This window comes from Callorhinus ursinus, unplaced genomic scaffold (genome assembly GCF_003265705.2).
Source record: "Callorhinus ursinus isolate GAN/ISIS: 27379988/994484 unplaced genomic scaffold, GSC_fseal_2.0 scaffold12, whole genome shotgun sequence".
Taxonomy (NCBI): domain Eukaryota; kingdom Metazoa; phylum Chordata; class Mammalia; order Carnivora; family Otariidae; genus Callorhinus; species Callorhinus ursinus.
This window is the reverse complement of record NW_027397074.1, coordinates 58608632-58632755: the sequence shown is the minus strand read 5'-3', so window position 1 is coordinate 58632755 and position 24124 is coordinate 58608632. Positions and strand designations below refer to the sequence as shown.

Sequence of the window (24124 nt, the reverse complement as noted above, 5' to 3'; positions counted from 1 at the left end):
CTGTTCTTCCAGCCCAGAGGACCCCTCTACCTCCTGTCTCCAGTATCTAACTGCTACATGGTATTTTCCCTTGAAATTGAACACTGAGCTCCTGACCAGCCCTTCCCCCAATTTCTCAACCCCAAAATGTCTCTGACATTTCTCTATCTCATATTCCACAACCAAATTTTGGCAAATCTTTTTGATTTTTACCTTTAACACATATCCAGAACTCACTACCTCTACAGCCTATAGCTACCACCTCAGACCAAGCCAGCATTTGTTCTCAACTAGATTATTGCACTAGCCTAACCATTCTCTGATTTCACCTTTGCCTCCATACTTCACCCTCAAGACATCATCTTAAAGACAAATGCATGTATTTTCAAGATTGCATTCTAGGCCATAAAACAGCCAAAGTAACTGACTGTTAGGGGATAAAAACCTATGACAGTCCAAATGATATAACCAAGCTAGCCAATTAAAGAAAGATTCAACTAGTGTTTAGTTTAGAATCATCATTAGACTTTTGAAAATCTCATTTAAAAGAAGGGAAGAAATAATTAACATAGCTAATTCATTTTCTTCAGAAATCCCAATATGGCAAAACCAGAGAAAATGATTTAACCAAATTAAAGAAAACGATTTAACCCAAACTGTCAAATTTCCTATTAAATTCTCAATGTTTTCAAAGCCCACCTTTGATTTTTAAAAAGAAATTAAATAGCATGCTTTGAGAAAACTTTTAAATTCTATACAATTCAAGCTAATGAAATATTTTATTGTGCATAATAAAAGTGGTGTTTTAAAAAAACACTTCCAGGCCCAGACATCTGCAAGAGTATGTGAGGAAGGGATTCCACTGGAGTATAATAAGCAATACTCGACTGAATGAAACCATAAACCCACCCCACTCTCTATAGTAAATTCTAATTCACCACAGGCTTGAAATTCCTGTAGCATCATTAAATGTGTATTTTAAAATATTACAAACATGCTTATGATGCATAGGAAGATGGAAAATTTAGACTGTAATGCACACCATATGTACTCCCAGCTTTTCTAATTTACAACCAGTTAAGAATCACAATATCCAAAGAAATTATTTTAAAGTAGTATACGACTCACTGATAAGTGATATTCTACTCAAATAGGAAAATTTTCATTTTAATGTCACATTGAATTTTAGTACTTTTCAATCCAAGAAAAGAAATAAACTGAGACATGGTCATGAGTTCAGGATTATATATATTACAATTTGCCTTGTTATAATACATTTGTGGCTTTATGATAAAAATAACTCAGGGACATATGGAGTTCAAGCTAATTTGCGTAACTGTCACAAGAAAAAAGCATTAAATGCATTTCTGAAATAAGTATTTTCATTTAATTTCAGAATCTCCAAACAGCACTAAACCTTGGCCTTGTTTAAAAAAAGTTTAGTTAAACACTAAGCTAGCTAAATAACCTTCTTGAAAGATTCAAACACAACTGATATAGAAAATGCTTTCCCTCTAATCTCAATTTTAGATAAATGGAAGAGGTGAGGGGGAAAAGGTAGACAATTTCTTTAGCAGCATATATGGCTAAATCCATCAACCACCTTAAACTAGAATGTCCATTATTGACCCCATTAAAAAGAACTGGGCAAATATCAAAAATTACCCACTTCATAAACCAAAAGACAACAATTTTAGGGTTACGGTAAGTAAAATATTTTTGAAACACTTCAAAAACTTTTAACATTACACTAGAGGAATCATCTCTTAATTATAAGAAAGAAAGGTATAACAAAGTAAAAGACATTTAAACTAAACTGATTTTCAATCCCCTTTGAACAAAAGAAATGAAAAATAATGGTTGATTAGCTAAGCTTTGTGCTCTAACCAAACTAATTACAGTGATTTTAAATGGCAACAGCCCATATGACTGGGTAGCTCGACAGTTCTGAATATTTTTGCAATGATTTTTTTTTTAAAACGCAAAGACATTAAAATGATCCGGTCATGCAATGTTCATCTTATGCATTCTGCATCTCTTTGCCAATCTTGTAGCTAAGGATCTTGTTCCAATCAATCTTAGTGCGTGTAACTGGCAACTGTCGACGTAAGGCTTTGAAAGTAGTGTCCGACATTGTCTGATAATTCTCACTGATGGCAGTCTATGAAAAATAGTAGTTAAAAGTTTAAAGAAATAAAAGGAACAGAACAATTTATAAAACACATAGATGTTTTAGAAAAACCTTTATTTAAGCAGCCTATTTCAATTTTTAAAAAAGTCAAATAAAAACCCCAATGTGGTTTTAAAAACTGTTTAAAAGCAGCTAAAAGAGGGCCACCTGGGTGGCTCAGTCAGTTAAGCGTCCAACTCTTGATCTTGGCTCAGGTCTGGATTTCACAGTCGTCATTTCAAGAGTCACGTGCTCTACTGACTTAGCCAGCCAGGCGCCCCTAAAAGAAAAAGTCTATAATCATTTTGAATAATTAAATTTAATGAAATGAAACTGCAAATTAGATTTAATATTTGTATAATCTCATTTTGGATCTAGTTTTCTATTTCACTCAGAACAATTTTATAAATTATTGTTTGCAAGGAGCAGAAAAATGGCTAATCCACAAATTAAATATGTAAGTTCAAGAGTATAGTTTAAAAGCTGATAAAAAATGTAAAAAAGAAGAATATAAAGTGAAGATCTAAGCAGATTACACATAATCTAAATACTTTGAGAAATACTTCATAAATTAAAATTTCTAATTAAGAACAAAATAACCATTTAAAACCTTGGCATATTGTGACTAACACTCAGAAATTACAACTGGCTAAGAACTGAGTTTTGGCCACATTTTCTTAAGTTTGCCACTGATTTAAAAACAAATGAAACAAAAAGGACTATGTTTTATTATAGTGAAACAAATGAAAAAAATTCAGGTTCATGACTGAAATTAAAATTTCAGTGCCATTATTTAAAGCAAATATAAATCATAATATTTTTGAAAAACATACCTGGTATTCATTTTCCGCAGCTTCTACAATCTTTATAAATTCTTTTGCTGTTTGCACCTCATTCTGAATGAAAAACAAAACCAAAAGTAAATAGTAATTTAAAACTACACCACTATTTTTTACGTTTTCCATTTTTTAAAATTTGAGTGTAACTGACACCCAGTTACCAGAGTTTCAGCTGTACACGGTGATTTAACGGGTTTGTGCACTGCGCGATGCTCTCAAGCGTAGCTGCCACCTGTCACCACGGGGCTGTTACAGCATCGACTGTATTTCTTATTCTGTGCCTTTATTCCCACGACTCACTCATTCCTCAACTACAAGCCTGTATTTCCCACTCCACTTCACCATTTTGCCCTTCCCCCACCCCCACTCCCTCTGGCAACCATCAGTTTGTTCTCTATATTTATATCTACTTTTTGTTTACTCATTTTTTTTTCCTGAATTCCACAGATGAGTGAAAGCATATGGTATTTGACTTTCTCCGTCGGACTTATTTCACTTGGCATTAATACCCTCTAGGTCCAACCATGTTGTTGCACATAGCACAATCTCATCTTTTTATGGCTGTGTAATATTCCACTGTGTGTGTATAACTGTATATACACAATTGTGTGTGTACATCCCCCCAACTTCCTTATCCATTCGTCTATTGGTGGATACTTAGGTTGCTTCCCTATCTTGTTTATTGTAAATAATGTTGCAATAAACATTCCTATATCTTTTTCAATCAGTGTTCTCATTCTCTTTGGGTAAATATCCAGCAGTGGAATTACTGAGTCATAGGGTATTTCTATTTTTAATATTCTGAGGAACTTCCATGCCATTTTCCACAGTGGCTACACTAGTTTGCATTCCTACGAACACTGCATGAGGGTTCCTTTTCCTCCACATCCTTGCCAACACTAATTATTTGTCTTTTTGATTTTAGCTGTCCTGACAGGTGAAAGGTGATATATCATTGTGGTACTGATTTGCATTTCCCTGATGATTAGCGATGCTGAGCATCTCTTCATGTGTCTGTTGGCTATCTGTATGTCTTCCTTAAAAAAGATGTCTAATTCAGGTCCTCTGCCCATTTTTTAATTGGACTGTTTATTTTTTGGGTGTTGAGTTCTCTAAGCTTTGTTTTGTTAAGATTTTATTTATTTGACACAGAGAGGGAGCAGAAATAGGGGGAGCGGCAGACAGACGGAGAGGGAGAAGCAGGCTCCCCACTGAGCAAGGAGTCCAATGTGGGACTCGATTCCAGAACCCTGGGATCATGACCTGAACTGAAGGCAGAAGCTTAACTGAGCCACCCAGTAGGTGGTTCAGTTCTAAGTTCTTTATATATTTTGGATATTAACTCCTAATCAAATATATCATTTGCAAATATCTTCTGCCATTCAATAGGCTGCCTTTTTGTTTTGTTGATGGTATCCTTCACTGAAGTACAAAAGCTTTTTTTTTTTTGTACAAGAGCTTTTTATCTGATGTAGTTCCAATAGTTTATTTTTGCCTTAGGAGACATACTTTGAAAAATGTTCCTAATGCCAAGGTCAAAAAAATTACTGTGTTCTCTTCTAGGATTTTTATGGTTTCAGGCTTCACATTTAGGTTTTTAATCCATTTTGAGTCTACTTTTGTGTACACCACTATTATTTTTAAATAGGTGTGTCAATATATGTGTAGGTAATGCTTTACTATAGTTTAATAAACAACACAAATAGAAATTATGACAAAGTGAAAATATTGTAAGATCAGTTATTCTAAGTCCAAGGAGAACTATGCAAAAATATTTTGAAAGTCTACAGAATGAGCCTGGTTTCACTGTTTAAGGAAAGCGAAGTCTTAATAATACATATTAAAGAAAAACTCAATAGTAACACTTAACATGAATTCGACAATCTGTTTACAGGTAAGAAATTTGTCATAAATTTCTAATTAATGACTGTATCTAAATATTATTAAATATGTACTCAACAGTATTTACCACAATAATACATTTTAAAAACATTAGGAAAAGCTTATTTTATTATTTAAGATTTTATTTATTTGACAGAGAGAAAGATAGCAAGAGAGGGAACACAAGCAGGGGGAGTGGGAGAGGGAGAGGCAGGCTTCCAGCCAAGCAGGGAACCCGATGTGGGGCTCAATCCCAGGACCCTGGGATCATGACCTGAGCCGAAGGCAGACGCTTAACGGCTGATTCACCCAGGCACCCCGGAAAAGCTTATTTTACAGTTTAAGGTGAATTTACTGTAGTGTTTAAATATTTTCTGGAAAAATTTTAACATTCCAATATATGGGTTTCTTTGCTTTTTTCCTAACAGTAAAAAAGTTACCAGAAATTTAGACTTTTTCATAAAAGTGTTAATGTAAAATTCTCTAGTATCTTTACTAGAGTATACTTTATAGGTTTTATATATTTACACATACGTATTTATATTTCTATAACGTGCATTTTTTTTCTGTCCAAAAACACTTAAAAAAAAAAAAAGAAAGAGAAAACCTGTAAAATAAAGTAAAAGATTCATTTCTAAAAAGCAGCACAAAAGGTATATTGGTCAAGTTTAATTACTATGACCACCTCTCAACAACTCCGTAGTCTGTAATTTTGTAGACAATTGTCTTTTAGAAAGAATCTCTGCTCAGTGTCAAACTAAAGAAGATAAGTTATGCAAATAATGTTACATGTATGCACATGATACAGAACAATACCAAACACAGTGTCTCATGGAAAACCAGACATTAGTTTCTTTTACTGGCAAATTTTGCAAGTAGAGTACCATTTAGCACAAAGGCACAAATTACCTAAGTGCTAGTGAAACATTTTCTTAAATACCAGCTTTCTTCTCTTCCCAGGAGCATCTGGCCTTATACATTCACACGTTTCTTAATGTTAAATCAAATCGTTTCTTAAGTTAAAAATTAACTCTTCTTTATACTTGTAGGTTAGCTAATTTTGTATATTAGCAGTTGATGTTTATAATATATTGGCACTTTTAGGTATACAACACAAATGTTTATGGGGAAATATAAAATGTGACTATTAATGTTCTATTATTAATATGACTGGGGCAAAAAAAAAAAAAATCCCACAAAGAAATAGCTGCACATGTACTGGAAAGAATGTGTGAGAGAACTATGTGGGGAAATAAAACCAAGTTCAAAGTTTCTTGAATTTGAAAGCTAAACTTCAGGAAAACTTCATTAAATCATAACCCAGATAGAGGGGGAAAATATAGTACAGTTTAAAAGTTGAGTACAGAATCATAGACCTAAATTTAAGAGCCAAAACTATAAAATTCTTAGAAAAAAACCATAGAGTAAATCTTCAAGACCTTGGGTTAGGCAATGGTTTCTATTAATATACCAAAAGCACAAGTAACGACACAAAAAAATAAACTGGACTACATCCAAACTAAAATTTCTTGTTCTGCAAATGATACAATCAAGAAAGTCAAACAACACACAGAATGGGAGAAAGTATTTGCAAATACTATATCCGATACAGAACTTGTAGTCAAAATATATAAGCAACAATTACAACTCAACAATAAAAACACTAATAACCAATTAAGAAATAGACAAAGGATCTGAATAGATATTTTTTGGAAGAAGATCTACAAATAACCAATAATACATGAAAAGATGCTCAACATCATTATCCACCAGGAAAATGTAAATAAAAACCACAAAAAGATACCTCTTTATACCCAGCAGGATGGCTATAATAAAAGACAGCCATAAGTTTTGATGAAGACATGGAAAAATTGGAGCCCTTGTAGACAACTGATGGAACTGTAAAATGGTACAGCCTCTTTGGAAACAGTCTGGCAGAAGTTCTTCAAAAGGTCAAATACAGAACTACATACAACTCAGCAATTCCACTGCCACCAAAGAAAAATGAAAACAAATGTCTACACAAAAAATAGTACACGAGTGGTGCTTGGGTGGCTGAGTCATTAAGCATCTGCCTTCGGCTCAGATCATGATCCCAGGGTCCTGGGATCAAGCCCCGCATCGGGCTCCCTGCTCAGTGGGAAGCCGGCTTCTCCCTCTCCCATTCCTTCTGCTTGTGTTCCCTCTCTCGCTGTGTCTCTCTCTCTCTCAAATAAATAAAATCTTAAAAAAAATAAAATAGTACACAACAGTTCACAGCAGCAAAAAGTAAAAAACAACACGAATGTCAATCCAACTGATAAATGGATAAATGCAATGTGGTATATGGAATATTATTTCAGAATAAAAAGGAGTGAAGTACTGATACATGCTCCAACATGGATAAACATTAAAAACATTATGCTAAGTGAAAAAAGTCTCAAAAGACCATATATTATAGGATTCTATTTATATGAAATGTCCAGAATAAGCAAATCCATAGAGTTAAAAGGTAAATTCATGGTTGCCTAGGGCTGAGGAGGGTTTTGGGGAAGGACTGGTTGGGGAGACGGATGGGGAGTGACTGCTAATGGGTACAGGGTTTCTGGAAGACAAAAACATTCAAAATTAGATTGTGGTGACTGTACAGTCTTGTGAATATACTAAAAAACATGGAATTTGATACTTTAAATGGGTTAACTGAACAGTATGTGAATTATACCAATAAAGCTGCTAAAAAAAAGTTACGTACAGACTTCCAGTTAACTTACCATCTTTAACCTATTTCAAAACACTTTAATCTGAAGCAGAAATATTACTTAAAATGTTAGTTCCAAAACTGTTCTGGCTTTATAGAAGTATTAGGTTGTTGAAAATTTTGAAATTAATTACTTACAGACACTGTTAGGGAATCTTGTATATCTTTATGACTCACTAACTGAACATTACCATCTTCATAATAATGAACCTATTAGAAAAAGAAATTATAGAAACCACACATTACAGGAATCATCAATATCTTCACAGCTTCAACAATCACATCAGTGCAAATGACTACCAATTTTAGCTCTAAACCTAGACTCCTCTGCTGAGCTCCTGACCTTTCAAACTCCAGCATAGTGAGAAGACTAATTTGCTGTTCCTGTAATTACTCAGGCAAGCCCTCCACTGACCTGATTCTGGACATTTCTACGTAATAGATATTCTACTGATATCTAAACTCAGTATTTCCAAAACTGAGCTCATCATAATCCCTCCCAAATATCGTTCCTCTTTTGTGCATTTCCACCAATCATTTAATTTCTCAAATTCAGATATGAATTTATTCAATAAACATTAGCTGAGTGATTACATGCCTGCTACTACAGAAAGTTCTAGGGATGCACAGCTTTTAAAAGAGTCCCTGGCCTTATTTTTCAATACAACACAGTAAGAGATATGTACAAAGCACTCAGAGAGTGTCAGGACACTGAGAGTCTTTAGACTCTCTGAGAATTAAAAAACGATTTCGGAAAAGAGGCAACAATACTTGGGTTTAGCAATATAAGTATTATGACAACAATTAAATCAGGGAAGATAAGGCAACTGAGCTTAGAGAACAGCATACTGTAGAAAGGCTTGGAGGTACTTATGGCTGAAATGTGTATGAGACTGGGGAGGGAAAAGAGTGGCTGGAGAAAGAGGTAAATATAAGTCAACTTTGGGCCTTGTGTACCATGTAAATATGTCTGGACTATCTAGTAAGTGAGAGTGGTCTTAAGTAAAAAAGTAACATATCCAGATTTAAATTTTTAAAAATCATCTTTGATATGGGTAAAATGGTTAGAACAGAGCCAGACACGAAGTGCTTGATGAATGATGACCATTACTATTGACATTATTCTTTCCTTCAGTTGGGTCTTAGCAGCTTTCACCTGGATAATTTCTAAAATGGTGCTTCTGTTGAGCCAAAGCTTGTTGAGAGCTGGGATTGTCTGTTTGTTGAGAGCTAGGATTATCTGACAGTTCTGTCTTCATCACTTAGCGTGATGCCTAGCATATAATTGTTATATAGTATGTTGACTTTCTGGACCCTTTGCCAACCCACAATCTATTTTTCACATTGCCTTCATCACAACTAATCTTCAAACATTCATATGAGCTTTGTATTGCTGTTTTCTTTTTTAGATTCATGAGGAAACAAGCAAAAATAGCTAGTATTAAATGACTTCCTATTGTCATACAAATAACAGACAGAGCTGGATTCAAACTCAGGCAGCCTGCTTTCAAAACCCATGCTCTTAGCCTCTATTCTCTAGCCCCTAATGGACAGTCATAACAAACATAAAAGCAATAGGATAAAGACCAGGAATGTATAGTGGAGTCAGATGATAGAGCAGCAGTATCTGATTGATCTTTATTCCTTTATGGCTTTTAGCAAAATACCTTTCATGATAGTTAATGAAATAAACTGAATAAATAAGTAAACCAAGAGAAAAAAGATTGGTCAGTCTTTTCCTTTAACTTGTTTAGTAATATTTATATTCAAATACTTGGTCTTATTTACCAAATGTTCTATATAAACATCTGAGTTTACATTAAATGAGTCAAAGAATTCAATTATGGTGGGCTTCTTGTAAGAAACCAAATGCGAGTACAGAAGATACTTAAAGGATAAATGTCATATCTACATATATTAAAATACACACATAATAATATATATTTATACACCTATATACACATACATATATTAATATTATACCTCACCCAATTCCACCCAATTTGGGAGACAGAACAGTACAACTCAAACTCAGAGGATGCTTGGATGAACAAATCGTCTGAAGAGCAGACCAAATGGTAGCATCTAATTTTAGCTATGTTTTTAGAATCTGTAAGCTATCCTTGCATATTTTTGATGACTAGGGAATGAAGTACAAGGTTATTTGAAAGATGAAAGATGAAATCAACACTACTTGTTTTTCCCAATACCTCAAAACAAAGATCTAGAAATGGTTACTGTGTACTGAGAAAAAGTAAATTTATGAATTAGTTGTTTCTCTGTTCGTAATCATCTAGAGATCAGTAAACAAATTCTTTTTGTTTCATACCTGAATTTTCAAGATGCCAACCACCTGAGTGGTTGAAGGGGTGATTGTAAACTTCCACTCTGACCTCCAACGACCATTCCTTAAAAATAAAAACAGCAGCTGTAAATAAGGTAGGGAAAATAATTTGAATAAATTTTAAGTTCCAGATTTAAATTTAATGCTACTGTATGAAAGTGTGGGGGATGGATGCTGGATATTCATTTTTTAATCACTGAAATATTTATGTATGTATGTATTTATTTAAAGATTTTATTTATTTATTTAACAGAAAGAGACACAGTGAGAGAGGGAACACAAGAAGGGGAAGTGGGAGAGGGAGAAGCAGGCTTTCCGGTAAGCAGGGAGCCCGATGGAGGCCTTGATGCGCGGCTCGATCCCAGCACCCTGGGATCATGACCTGAGCCAAAGGCAGACGCTCAACAACTGAGCCACCCAGGTGCCCCTCATTACTGAAATATTTAAAAGAATCAAAGGGTTAAGTTCAGTAATGAACTACATTTAATCTTCATCCTATTAATAAGCAAGGACCTATACAATGGATGCAACTAAAGAATTCTAAAGCTAAGGCTTAAAATACAGTTCAAAACTAAATTATGTAAGCTACTTTTGGAAAAAAATTTTATTTTTATTTTTATTTTTTTTATTTATTTTTTAACAGAGAGAGAGACAGCAAGAGAGGGAACACAAGCAGGGAGCGTGGGAGAGGGAGAAGCAGGCTTCCCGCCGAGCAGGGAGCCCAACGTGGGACTCGATCCCAGGACCCTGGGATCATGACCTGAGCCGAAGGCAGACGCTTAACGACTGAGCCACCCAGGCGCCCTTGGAAAAAAATTTTAAACTACTTCTTCACAACTGACTATTTATGCTTTAATTAAGAATAAATTGAATAAATAGGTGAAGGGGAATGGGAGATACAGGATTCCAGTTATGGAATTAATCAGGTGATAAAAGGATAAAAATAGGGAATATAGTTAAAAGTACTGTAATAACGTTGTATGGTGACAGATGGCAGCTATACTTGTGATGAGCACAGCGTAACTACAAACTTACCAAATCATTATATAATACACCTGAAACTAATGTAACATTGTGTTCAGTATAAGTCAATAAAAAAAAAGAATAAACTGAACAAATGTTCAGATTACCAAGGGCTTTCACAAATACCATCAATGCAGTCTGACATCCACTGAATAATACAAGGTACAAAATAACTTTAAAAAGAATGGGTAGTGGGGCACCTGGGTGGCTCAGTCATTAAGCATCTGCCTTCAGCTCGGGTCATGATCCCAGGGTCCTGGGATCGAGTCCCGCATCAGGCTCTCTGCTCCGCGGGAAGCCTGCTTCTCCCTCCCTCTCCCACTCCCCCCCGTGTCCCCTCTCTCTGTCAAATAAATAAAATCTTAAAAAAAAATAAAAAGAATGGGTAGTAATACAGTATTTTAAAGGTTTTGATATCTGGAAAGAGAATATATATATATATATATATATATATATATATATATATTAAAGTCATATATAAGGAGTTGTAAGTGTCAGAATTTTTTTTCTTTTCCAGTTTTAGGATTAAATTTCCACATAAAAGGTACCTCCCTCCTCTCACTTCTCAAAATTACAAACTAATACATATGAATGGTAGGAAATTGTGACATTACAAACAAGCAACCAGTATGTTGTTATTCATTTCTGTCTCCCAGATAATGAATTTTATCCTTTTTTTGGCCTTTTCATGGCAACTTTCCTTCTACCTCTATTGGCTCTTTGTAGGGCTAAACACATATTCTGAAAGGCAAGTTTAGACCTGTTAGGTTTTTGTGAACAATAGCATATGATTCTGAAAAAGTCAGAGTTATCGGATCACTATACTGGCTTTGCTATAAAATTACTTCTGGGTTCCTTATAATATTCTTGCAATCTACCCAAACATGAAAATCTACAGAATGCAAGTACTCTCATACCTAAAGTTAACACTTGACATTTGAAAAGTACTACCATTAGAACAATGTATATGATCTACAGAATAAAAGAGAATTTTATACCATGCCTTGATTTTGAGTGACATTCAAAATTATCCATAAGTAGCTCACTCAGTTGGACAAAGAACCTAGGTCTATTTATTTTTATTTCATGATTCCGAAAGAAGTTATTCCTTTTATTTAGGTATTAGTATTGAGTACTAGTAAATTCTAAGCATATACATTTCAGATTTATTATGACAATATGCATATATAAACACTGATTACAAAAAGAAAAAAGGAATTCCAAATCTAGTATTGGTACCAATTTAAGAACTATTTCAAAAAATCCTTCCAGGGCGCCTGGGTGGCTCAGTTGGTTAAGCGACTGCCTTCGGCTCAGGTCATGATCCTGGAGTCCCGGGATCGAGTCCCGCATCGGGCTCCCTGCTCAGCAGGGAGTCTGCTTCTCCCTCTGACCCTCCCCCCATCTCATGTGCTTTCTCTCTCATTCTCTCTGTCTCTCAAATAAATAAATAAAATCTTTAAAAAAAAAAAATCCTTCCAAAGGCATTATTACTATATAGTTACGGTAAACGATGCTGAGTCATACTATTTTATCAATGGAGTACACAAGTCAAGATGTCCTAGCCTTTATGTATATTCTTCCCTTCTCTTCTATTAACACTGTAATTACAAATGTGTATTTATTCAACAAACATTTATTAAGCCTCCAATATGGCCAGACATTAGGGAAAGAGTAGAGACCAAGAAGAGAATGTCCTAGTGAAATCTATTAAACGTCCATGACTAATATCTTTTGATTTTTATTCTATCTGTATTTTTAGGTGAACTGAAGTCTATTTCTTTGTAGCAAAATACTTAGATTTTACTGAGATTATTGTAGTATGTTATGTCTAGCACTTTGAATGTCATTTAGAATTTATCTTTTCTAAAAAGTGGAAGTCACTTTTAACTTCCATGATATAATGTTCATTGTGGTAGTTTTGGAGAAAAATTCAGATATGTGAAGCAAATTAGTGAGAATAGAGAACTCAAAAACAAACATCTTCATTTTACACAGGCTAAAGCTCAAATAAATTCTACTTTTGAAAACTAGTAAATTCACTGTAACATCTCCAATATATATTAAAGTAAAACTTAGCAACATGAATTTTCCTTTAATACAGTCTCAACAAGACTGATTTTATGATACATATCTTGGCACAAATTGCATAAATTAATAAATTTCTTTCTTTAGGATATTGGTAGGTTACTGCTACAAGTTTTTATGCCTAATATGGAGAAACTACACTTTTATTAAGTCCATAAAAGTAACTTTATATACCAGAATCTTTAGGGAACTGCAGCTTGTCATTAAGGCATATGTTTACATATGGAATTGATTTTCCTTCAGTGATAATGGATCTGCATTTCTCCAAATGTTCTTGGTTAACCTTGTAACCTTGCATTTATTTCTAAGATGGTTAAATAGTGGAGCAATCTTGGGCCATGAACCAAATTAGTCCACAGGGGTTACTGATACCTCTTACTTTAGCCTCCAGAGCACAACCAACCAACTTGGCTAAACAAGTCAAATATTATGACTATACTTACTCTGATGATCTTAGCATGTATTAACAAAAAAAGAGGATAAAGGTAAAGATTTCATTCAATTCTGAATTTATAGTCTTGTAGACCCTCAGAATTTTATAAAGGAGATGTCTCAGAAATAGTCTTGTCTAAAAATACAAAGACTCAGCAACTTGTCAAAGGTCCAAGATTAATAGGGAAAGTTAGTGCTCTAGGGGACTGGACTTTTATAAGGAATAATCAATAAATTTGATTACAAAATTCTAATTTAATTAAAATGAAATGATGATTGTAATCTGCCTCACTGTATAAAATATGTCATTACTTCCTTACATTGGCCAACCAAGCACAGAGCAATCCACATGAAACATCTACTTCAGAGCCCCCAAAGTTCACCAGAAAAATCGTTCTTTCCCTTTATACTTACCTCTGTCCTCTCCCATATTAAGTCTCATTCAGGAACAACCCCTTCTCAGAATGAGCATAAGGGCCTGCCAACTGGTCTGCTCACAGGTACAAATGTTCCCTTAGGATGCTGCTTCCAAGTCTCTAAAAACGCTCGATACAATCCCACGCTCTTATTCACTGAGTGTCAATGGATTTACCACTATCTTTAAATAATTATGCTGATTATGAAGCAAATACCTTTCTTATATCAAAAGGCTGAAGTTTTATGTTTAGACTGCACTTAGTTATACACAAACAGGTACAGGTCCAACCAATAAAGCAAGGACTACAAAGGATGTAAATGTCAACATTCCCCGAAATACAAAATTTTAACTTACCAAAAGTTTTTTGCTTGGAACTGATGGCTTTCTATGCATGCAATAATGGTTTGCTGTCCATCTATTTTTTTACCATATACCTTAATGGCAAAGAAAATAAAGAGAAGAGTGAATTCAGGGCCACAGAACAGTCAGCTTTAAACACCTGCACCAAAAAAAAAAATGTATACCACTTTGGTAGGAACATATAAAAGAATATAGAGTAGGTCATCATTCTAACATAGTAGCTAGAAAAACAAGTACTCAACCATGTACACCTATAATCACAAATTCTTAGTGAATCATAAAAAAGCACAAAATTTATAAAGTAAAACTCATTATTATACTCTAAAAATATTCACAAGCATCCTAGACATACCATACTTTTCATTCCAAATACAGGTATCACAAGAAATGTAGACAATTTATTTTAAACATGTAGATACCAATCTGGCTGTTTCCACACAAATAAAAACTGGACCTACACTGTGATTATCATCTTTGTTTCCTTCACAATCTTAGAGATTGTCATTTCTTCAGTCATTTTACAAAGTATTAGTACAGAGGTGAGAAAATTAACTTACTTTTAACCAAGAAAGGTCATTAAGAGAATGCCTGTGATGGTATGATGATGTTATTTCACCTCTTTATTGCTTCAAAAGTCATGGATAATTTGTACCTTTCAATCCTCCAGGAGCAAATAAGGACTAACACAACCTATCTATTCTTGAGTTATTCTTCCAAAATAATCCTAATCAACAAGGTTATAATTCAAGGAATTTGTAAAGTATTTTAGGTTATGCTGTAATTTTTCCTCAAGTAATTACTGAGAGCTAGATATTTAAGAGGATCGTATGAATTTTTGTCCTAACCAGAAAACTACTGAGAGTGAAATGGGATGCTACTGGTAATATTAATAATTATGTTGGGACAGCAAATATAAACAGGATATATGGTAACCTTAGGTTCCAGAGGTAGGCAGAGGCCAGGTCCAGAAGGTTGTGAAAGCCATGTTCAGAACCCTGCACTCTATTCTAAGTGTAATAGAAAAATCTTTGAATGATTTCCAGCATGGTATTTTCATGATCTGATCTGTATTTCAAAAGATCTCCCTGACTATGGAGAAGATCATAGAAACGCAAACAAACTGGGGCCGGGGGCGCCTGAAAAGCCTACCTGGGTACAAACAATCTTATGAAGAAGAAGAGAAAAAAAGCACTCCTAATTTCTGCCATATTTCATACTGAAAATATAAAAAACAGGTTAAAACTATGAAGAACATTAAAGGGCGCCTGGGTGGCTCAGTTGGTTAAGCGACTGCCTTCGGCTCAGGTCATGATCCTGGAGTCCCGGGATCGAGTCCCGCATCGGGCTCCATGCTCAGCAGGGAGTCTGCTTCTCCCTCTGACCCTCCCCCCATCTCATGTGCTTTCTTTCTCATTCTCTCTGTCTCTCAAATAAATAAATAAAATCTTTAAAAATAAAAAAATAAAAAAAAATAAAAAAATAAAAAAAAGAACATTAAAAAAGAGACTTGATTATAAAACAGGAAGGACAGGATTTCACTTCCAAATAATTTAATTTGTTCTAAGATCTTGAAAGGAAGTGTGATCTAAACTTACTGAGATGAGTTATTAACATGAGATTAAAGAATCTTATAGCATCAGGCTCTAATCAATGTATGGAAAATTCCTACTTGGATTTAACTCAAGGTACAACCATTTTTCCATTTTGGGCAAGCATAATATATTATTTAGAGTTTCTCAAAAAACCTTTTTTTTTTTTTTTAAAGATTTTATTTATTTATTTGACAGAGAGAGACACAGCAAGAGAGGGAACACAAGCAGGAGGAATGGGAGAGGGAGAAGCAGGCCCCCCGCCGAGCAGGGAGCCCTATGCGGGGCTTGATCCCAGGACCCTAGGATCACGACCTGAGCCGAAGGCAGACGCTTAACGACTGAGCCACCCAGGCGCACCATCGAAAAAACATTCTTAGAAATATTTACTTAAAGAAAAAAAAAACGGCAAGTTATAAAATGTCAGTTCTGTAAGTTACAGATTTCAGGAGATCATAAAAACACTGTCATATTTACATACGACAAAAGAAAAATATGCATATTGATTACTTACAGTGCAGACCCCATTTGGATAATGTTCTTTTACATAAGCTCGGAGAGCAGTTTCTACTGAAGTTCTCCATGATTCGACTGCATTTTCTGCTTCATATGGTCTTGGATCAGTTGCTTCCTTTCTTAAGTGATCAAATTTGAAACAGATTCTGTTTTTGGGATCCAAAAACTTTCCATTCCCCAAGTCGCCATGTTCTGTTATCAATACCTTCAATGGTGTGATGAATTTTGGAAAAAAAAAAAAAAAGTATTTAAAATAGCATTTAAGTACTGATATATATTAATATACATTCACTTAAGTTTTGTCCTTAACACTGTAAAATAATTCTACTTCAAGCAATTGGTTTAACTATTTGGCACAACTATAATAATTCAAATGAGGGTACTCTCGTTCAGCTAAGATCAGCGGATCTGATTTTCTCCCAATATAACTTCTGGCTACCTGGTGAAAAGAATGCATTTTCTAATACATTGCTGGAATTTTTTTTTTTTTTTTTTTTTACAGCTATAAACAGTTTACTATTTCCATTATCAGTTTCCAGTTCTCGAAACTAAGGAACTGGTAATAACCTTCAATGAGAATGGTTACAATAATAGCTTTTACAAGAACAGCTTTAACCTAGAGAGATTACTCTTCAGCGTGTCCTATATTGTTCCTGGGCCCACAATCTCATCTACTGTGAAGGGTCTGCTTGTTTTTATAATCTATTCATTACCAGTTGTTTTCAACTGACTTTCAAATTTTTAAACATGTAATTTATTTTTTATATACATTTAAGTTGTACATGCATAAATGTGACATTCTGTGCTTTATTTCAAAATTTCCCCTCTTGTTCTTCCCTTGCAACTCACCTAATCTTTGACTCCTTACCTATGTCAGAACCTCCCCCACCCTCTGATATAAATCATGTACACAGAGGATATATCCTTCTCAATTTTTTTCAGCCATACAATCCCACACAGATAAATAGAAACACATCTATGTATACATACACACGCATACAGGGTTTTTTTTGGTCACTGCTTTACCAGAATGGAATGAAAATGCAAACGTACACATATTTTTCTGCATCTGGCTTTTTTCAGTATCAACGCCTTACAGAAATCCTTCAAAGTCAACTGGTAAACCTCTCACCATTCTTTTTAATGGCTGTATAATATCCCATAATGTGGATATAACTTAATTTATTCTGTCATTCCTCTATTGATGGACCATCTCTTTTATTTCCAGGTTGTTTTCTTTTTGGGGGGAGGAATGAGTACATTAAAAATGTTAAAATAAGTACTTCTGTACATATATTTTAACATGCTAATGTTTTTATTTCCATTAGATGCTTCCATTTCTCTTATATTCCCAGCAGTGGGGACAGTAGGTAAAGGGATCTGTATGTTTTTAATTTTTAATATATTTCCAAAAAAATGGCTGTGACAACCCGCATTTTTATGAACAGAATATAAAGATATATTCCTCTTACATTACACCCATCAATAGGGATACGATCCTTTTTTCAGTCTGATGGGTATAAAATATCTCATTACTTTAATTACATTTCTCTGACTACTGACAAATTTAAATCTTTTTGTGTGTGGGCCATTTGTTTTTCTGTGAGCAAATATTCTTTAATATTTTTCATTTGTGTTTATTTTCTTATTAATTTATGAGTCCTTTGCTTAAGGTATCTGTTTTATGGTTAAAATAATTATTACGTAGCAAAATGTCCATCTTTTCTTCTATAGTTTCTGGGTTTCCAGACTTGCTTAAGATGGTCTCCCTGCCCTATTATTGTACATATAGACTCTTTTAAAATTTACACATTTTTAATCCACCTGAAATTTATTTCTATGTTGAATGAGACAGAGGTTCAAATTAACCTTAACAGAAACCAGTTGTGCCGCCAATCTTTTATTATGTCTATCTAAATTATAATCTTCTCACGGATAAAAATTTTCATATATTTTGGGACTAAATTCTGGTTCTATATGCTGCTGTACTGATCTCTTTGTCTACTTTATACAAAACCATCCTGATTTGACTTTACATTGGTTGTAAAGCCTGTTCTGCTAACCAGTAAAGGAATTCTCTTACCCATTCTTACTGTTCTTAATTTTACTTTTGCCTAAACTTCATGAACATTTGACCAATTACAAAAACTATTAGGATTCTAATCAAATTGCAATAAATTTTTATTTTAGTTTTTAAATAATTTAACTTTTTTCAAAATGGAATGTGGCGTTGCCTTTCCATTGTTCATATCCTGTTTTGTGTTTTGTTTTTTTTTAAAGATTTTATTTATTTATTTGACAGAGAGAGACAGTGAGAGCAGGAACACAAGCAGGGGGAGTGGGAGAGGGAGAAGCAGGCTTCCCGCGGAGCAGGGAGCCCAATGTGGGACTCGATCCCAGGACCCTGGGATCATGACCTGAGCCGAAGGCAGACGCTTAACGACTGAGCCACCCAGGCGCCCTCCTGTTTTGTGTTTTAAGAAGACAACTACTATTGTCTTCACAATCCTTTGTCTTTCTTGTTAAGGTTATTCCTAGGTTAACACATAGTTTTACCAAATAAAATGGAATTCCTCCCCCTCCAACCATTTCTAGTATAAAGTACTTAGTTGGTGCAATAGCGGACAGCTAATGAGTTTTGTATACTTACCTTAAATTCAGCCATCTCACAAAATTGTTTTAAGTCTCACAAAATTATTTGGGAGGTTGATTATATAAATCATGTAACCTAAGAGTTTTCTTTACTTTTACAAAGCTTTAAAAGTTCTCATTCTCTTATTTGCTATACCGCTATTAGGTTAGATAATAATAAGCAGACAAACCTGGCAAATTTCTATTTTAACTACAATTATTTTAGTGTTTGTAGTCTATGATATTTACTGTGATTTAAGAGGTCTTCTTCTACCCCTAGATTACTCAGGGTTTTTGTAATAAGGACTAGCTGCTGGATTTTTCAAATTCCTTTTCACTGTCTATTGATGCATCATAAAGTTCTTCTGATTTGTTGATTAATAGATAAGACCAGTATACTGCCTTACATGAAATCACTCATGCATTCTTGTAATAGATTCTATTTAGTCTTGATTTGTCATTCTTTTGATATATTCCAGGATGCTATTTGTTAATATCTATCTAAAGTTTAAAAAAAAAAAAAGTTTTTAAATCTATGGTCATATGTGAGATTAGTTTGATTTTGTTTTATCTTTATTAGGTTTAAGTATTAATATTATGCTAGGTTCATAAATGAGTTTGGGAGCTATCTGACAAATATTCTTTTAGGGATGTATTTTAAGAAAATAATGGTCAATGTGCCCAGAGGTACAAAGATTTACAATACAGTTTTGTTTTTGTTTTTTTTTAAAGATTTTATTTATTTGAGAGAAAGAGAATGAGAGATAGAGAGCACGAGAGGGAAGAGGGTCAGAGGGAGAAGCAGGCTCCCTGCTGAGCAGGGAGCCAGATGTGGGACTCGATCCCAGGACTCCAGGATCATGACCTGAGCCGAAGGCAGTCGCTCAACCAACAGAGCCACCCAGGCACCCAATACAGCTTTGTTTATAGTTAAAGAAAAAGAAAGACAAAAAAAACAACCCAAAAATCTCCCAAGAAAATAAATATAGGAGATTCATAAAATGAAACATTATATAGCTTCATATATATGTGTGTACACATACACACACACATGCCTATATATATATAAAAGCTTGTTTTCTCTGCAGTTACAAGTCATCTTCTATCTAGGCTCTCTTTTCCCCCTGTAAATACAGGACTACATATTACATAATGAATAATGCCAAATGCAAGCTTTGAGATAACTAGCCACTAAGAATTTATTGTTACAACTCTCTCTTCTTCCACCTACCAGTTCCTTCTTCATACTGTTTTATATTAAGTTGTGCTTCACACAAGCACAATATGAATATAATCCCTGTTCGATTATTAACTCTAAACACCAAAAAACCCCAACCCCCCCCCCAAAAAAACACCAAAATTAGTGACCTTTGGTGGCTTTTCTTAGCAATTCTAACTTTCACTTTGGAAAGAAAAGATTTAATAATTACTAAATGCTAAGTTACTCACATGAAGAACTGTAGAATTCCAGAGCAACCAAAATATGATATAAATCTTACTAATATATATTCTAGATTTTGGATTAATATAGGATTGATTTTTTTTCCTATAAAAAACAAGAAAGATTTAAAGCAATTATTTTCTAAAATCTTAAAAGAATTACATTTGAATACTTCTAAAAGGGATTTTCTGCTAGTTAGTATTATTGGTCTCAACAAAAAAACCCAAATTTTCAATTATTTTGCCCATAAGAGGCCATGATTAAAATGAACACTGTATCTTTAAACATACCACTTCAAAGTTCTTGCAGAATATATTAACCATTATAATTGAAACAAAGAAAAGTCAGATCCCGTGTTCATATGCAACATACCTGATCGTCATAACCTTCAATTTTTACTGGAGTAAACTGGTCCAAGTTATACTGTGCAAATGCACTAAAAAAGAAAAAGGCCCGTCATTAAAGGTTAGCCATCTGTAAGATACATATCTAATTACTCGAGTATATACTGAGTATACAACATACCAGGAAAAAGAGTAGGTGCTATGAGAGATGTGAAGAGTAATCAGACTATGATCAGAGGACTTACAGTTGGGTAGGAGAGATAGTAGATATTTATATTTATCTACTATAACCATAACATGAAGTAGAAAGTACTATAAAACAATGACCAATAAAGAAAGTTATCAAGGAGACTACACATTTTAAAAAATAGTAAGAAGAGTTTTAGGGGTGATTTCTTTAGAAATCTGACACTGAGAAATGGCCCTGAAATAATGAGTAGGCGCTCCTGCAGAAACTGGAGGGATGGGAAGAAGAGAGTATTTCAAATAGAGGGACCAGGATAAACGAAACACATGAGAAGATGGGTTAGGTCCACATCACAGAAAGCATCAAGCTCAATGCCTGACACATAGCATGTGTTCAATTGTATTTACTGAATTAAAATGAAAGGCCCTGATTGATAGAATAATTACTTCATTTGGGAGGCAGAGCAGAATCACTGAAGCTGAGAAAGAACCTAACTACCTCTAAAGAAGATTAATTTGGCAGCAGTGTGTATGACAACTGGACAGCGGAGCAACTAGAGCCAGGGGGGGAAAAAAGGCAGTTAGGTTATTAGGCAAATGTCCATATTAGAACTAAAGAGTCTAAACTAAGAAATGGTGACAAGATGGATTCAAGAATAAAGCCTCTCTCTACTATGAGTTAAGTAATACTACATAATTATGTAATACATTTATAGGAAAGAGTCTCATAGTACAAAAAATTATCTGAAAACTATGGTAGGACCATATTATGTTTTATTAAATCTATAACCTGAGGTTTTTTTCTACACTTAACAGAAAGATACTGAGTATTTTAAAATTTAAAAATACATCTGTCAACTTAATGTATCTACTTGGAACGTTTTCTAGATGGCAAGACATCCACTGAATTTTTAGGTTATTAGCTACTTGAGTCTCCTCTAGAAAGGAATGTTTGGTTGAGTAAAGCCATCACTGATAAATTAACAGCAGACTAGTAAATGTAAAAACAGCAAAAGAGAATTAAATTACTACCTGTCAAATTCCTGACACTGCATGTTCAAAAAAGATGGGGGTAAACATAGAAATGCATGATAGGGGAGAGGGCAGTATCTACTCACTTCTGATTTCCTTAATTCATTAAAACTGTAATTTTTCTAGGAATAGCCTCAACATAGCCAGGCAGTTATCAACCCTTAAGTGAATTTATTTCAAAAGTACTTTGAGATTTAAAAAAAAAAAAAAAAAAAAGTATTGTAGGTCACTTGGAAAGTAGGATTCAGGGCGCCTGGGTGGCTCAGTCAGTTAAGCGTCTGCCTTCGGCTCAGGTCATGATCTCAGGGTCCTGGGATCAAGCTCAACATCGGGCTCCCTGCTCAGCGGGGAATCTGTTTCTCCCTCTACCACCCCTCCCCCCACCATTTGTGCTCTCTCGGCTCTGTCTCATTCTCTCAAATTAATAAATAAAATCTTAAAAAAAAAAAAAAGTAGGATTCATTTTCCAGTGAAAGACATACGTAAATAATAAATGTAGATAGTAACTTGGTCCTAGGTCTTTTAATATCAAACCCCATCCATCTATCTACTTGGGAGTGAGGGAAGAATAGGAAATCTGAAAAGGAGACAACGGAGTATGAAAATAGGTAAAATTTTATCTTAAATGCTCAAAGCAAGTTAAATAGGCGACAGTTATACGGTATAGTGGTAAAGATACTCACCAACCTAGGAGTCAGAATAGAGAATACCTAGGTTCTGTCCAAACCCTGTTATTAGCTAGCATGGGGCCCACTTATTGGAGTAGCTGACTTCCAAAGTCCCTTCCAGTTCAGAAACTTATTCCATCTACCTACTCATCATCTACTCAACCACCCCTCCACCCAGACACAGTGAAAACAGTGACTTCTCTGCCCTCGTAGAGTTCTATAGCCCAATCATCCATTTCTAAATACCTGTTGCTGTATTTAGATTTTTATACCCATTACTATTAGTCATGCACCAGTCACATACTATACTTTTCACCAGGTGTCTCCTTCAGTTTAGCCACATTATTTCCCTATTTACTATTCAAACCCTGTTCATCATTTAAATTCAGCTCAAAACCACTTCTAAAGAGAAATTAAAAATTTCTCCCTTTGGGCTCCAAAGGCCTTTGATATGCCTCTATTATGATATTTTATTTATTTTGGCCCAATACTAAACATATCTGACTTCCCATTAGAAAATCCCTAAGAGGCTAATTATTTATATCATCATAGTGAAGTCTGGCATTCATATGTCAGTTGAATAAAAGGCTCTTTCTGGGTATTTAAAAATTAGACTTGACAGTACTGACGCTTCAGTATGTCTTTTACATACTATGAAACATACTGAACTTGTGCCCTTAGGAAAAATATCCCGTTAAAACCACTCTTATGAATAACAGCCATGTTTTTCCCCTTACAGAGAGATAAAAGAGGGGAAAAATAAGACTAAAAGAGTTAAAGCAACAGGGAAAAGGGGAAAGAAAGGTAGAAAGAAGTACATATATGTAAGAAAGAGAAGTACTTGTACAAAAGAAATTCAGTATCAAAGATCACAACTGGGCGCCTGGGTGCTCAGTTGGTTAGGCGACTGCTTTGGCTCAGGTCATGATCCTGAAGTCCATGGATCGAGTCCCACATCGGGCTCCCTGCTCAGCGGGGGGTCTGCTTCTCCCTCTGACCCTCTTCCCTCTCGTGCTCTCTCTCATTCTCTCTCAAATAAATAAAATCTTTATAAAAAAAAAGATCACAACTGAAGAAGAAATGCGACTACAGCTATGCACTTCCTTTGGTGAAACTGCCACTAGGACACATTCTAAATGTTTTTTTTACAATGCTTTGCAAGCTTGTGTTACACAGTTTTGGACAGCCTCGATGATAGGCGATGAATCTTCTTTAGAGGATGAACCAGGTTTGGAGATATTTTCAAAGTAATTCAGAACCAAGTCTGGTGAACAATGAGGATAATACTATTTTTGCTTGAAAATTATTTCATGGAGAGGACACTGTGAACCAGAGTTACATAGTTCTAAAGTCAATCAATGATTTAAGGTATATTTCTTATTTCACAGATACCCTCAAATGTTTACAAAATGAATTCAAATGAATAGTTTTGAGAAATTTGGAATG

The 24124-nt window shown here is 34.6% G+C and overlaps 1 protein-coding gene across 1 annotated transcript in view; it reads right to left on the bottom strand.

Annotated features, from left to right (window-relative positions):
- Nucleotides 1-1128: 1128 nt before the first annotated feature.
- Nucleotides 1129-24124, bottom strand: part of CAPZA2 (capping actin protein of muscle Z-line subunit alpha 2) — a 64133-nt gene continuing 41137 nt past the window's right edge. The window contains exons 4-10 of the mRNA XM_025873213.2: nt 20821-20884; nt 16375-16581; nt 14266-14345; nt 9936-10014; nt 7745-7816; nt 2983-3045; nt 1129-2140 (exon numbers count right to left, since the gene is read on the bottom strand). Of these exons, the coding sequence (XP_025728998.1) occupies nt 2000-2140; nt 2983-3045; nt 7745-7816; nt 9936-10014; nt 14266-14345; nt 16375-16581; nt 20821-20884 (706 nt within the window). The 3' untranslated portion in view covers nt 1129-1999. The remainder of the gene's footprint in view (nt 2141-2982; nt 3046-7744; nt 7817-9935; nt 10015-14265; nt 14346-16374; nt 16582-20820; nt 20885-24124) is intronic.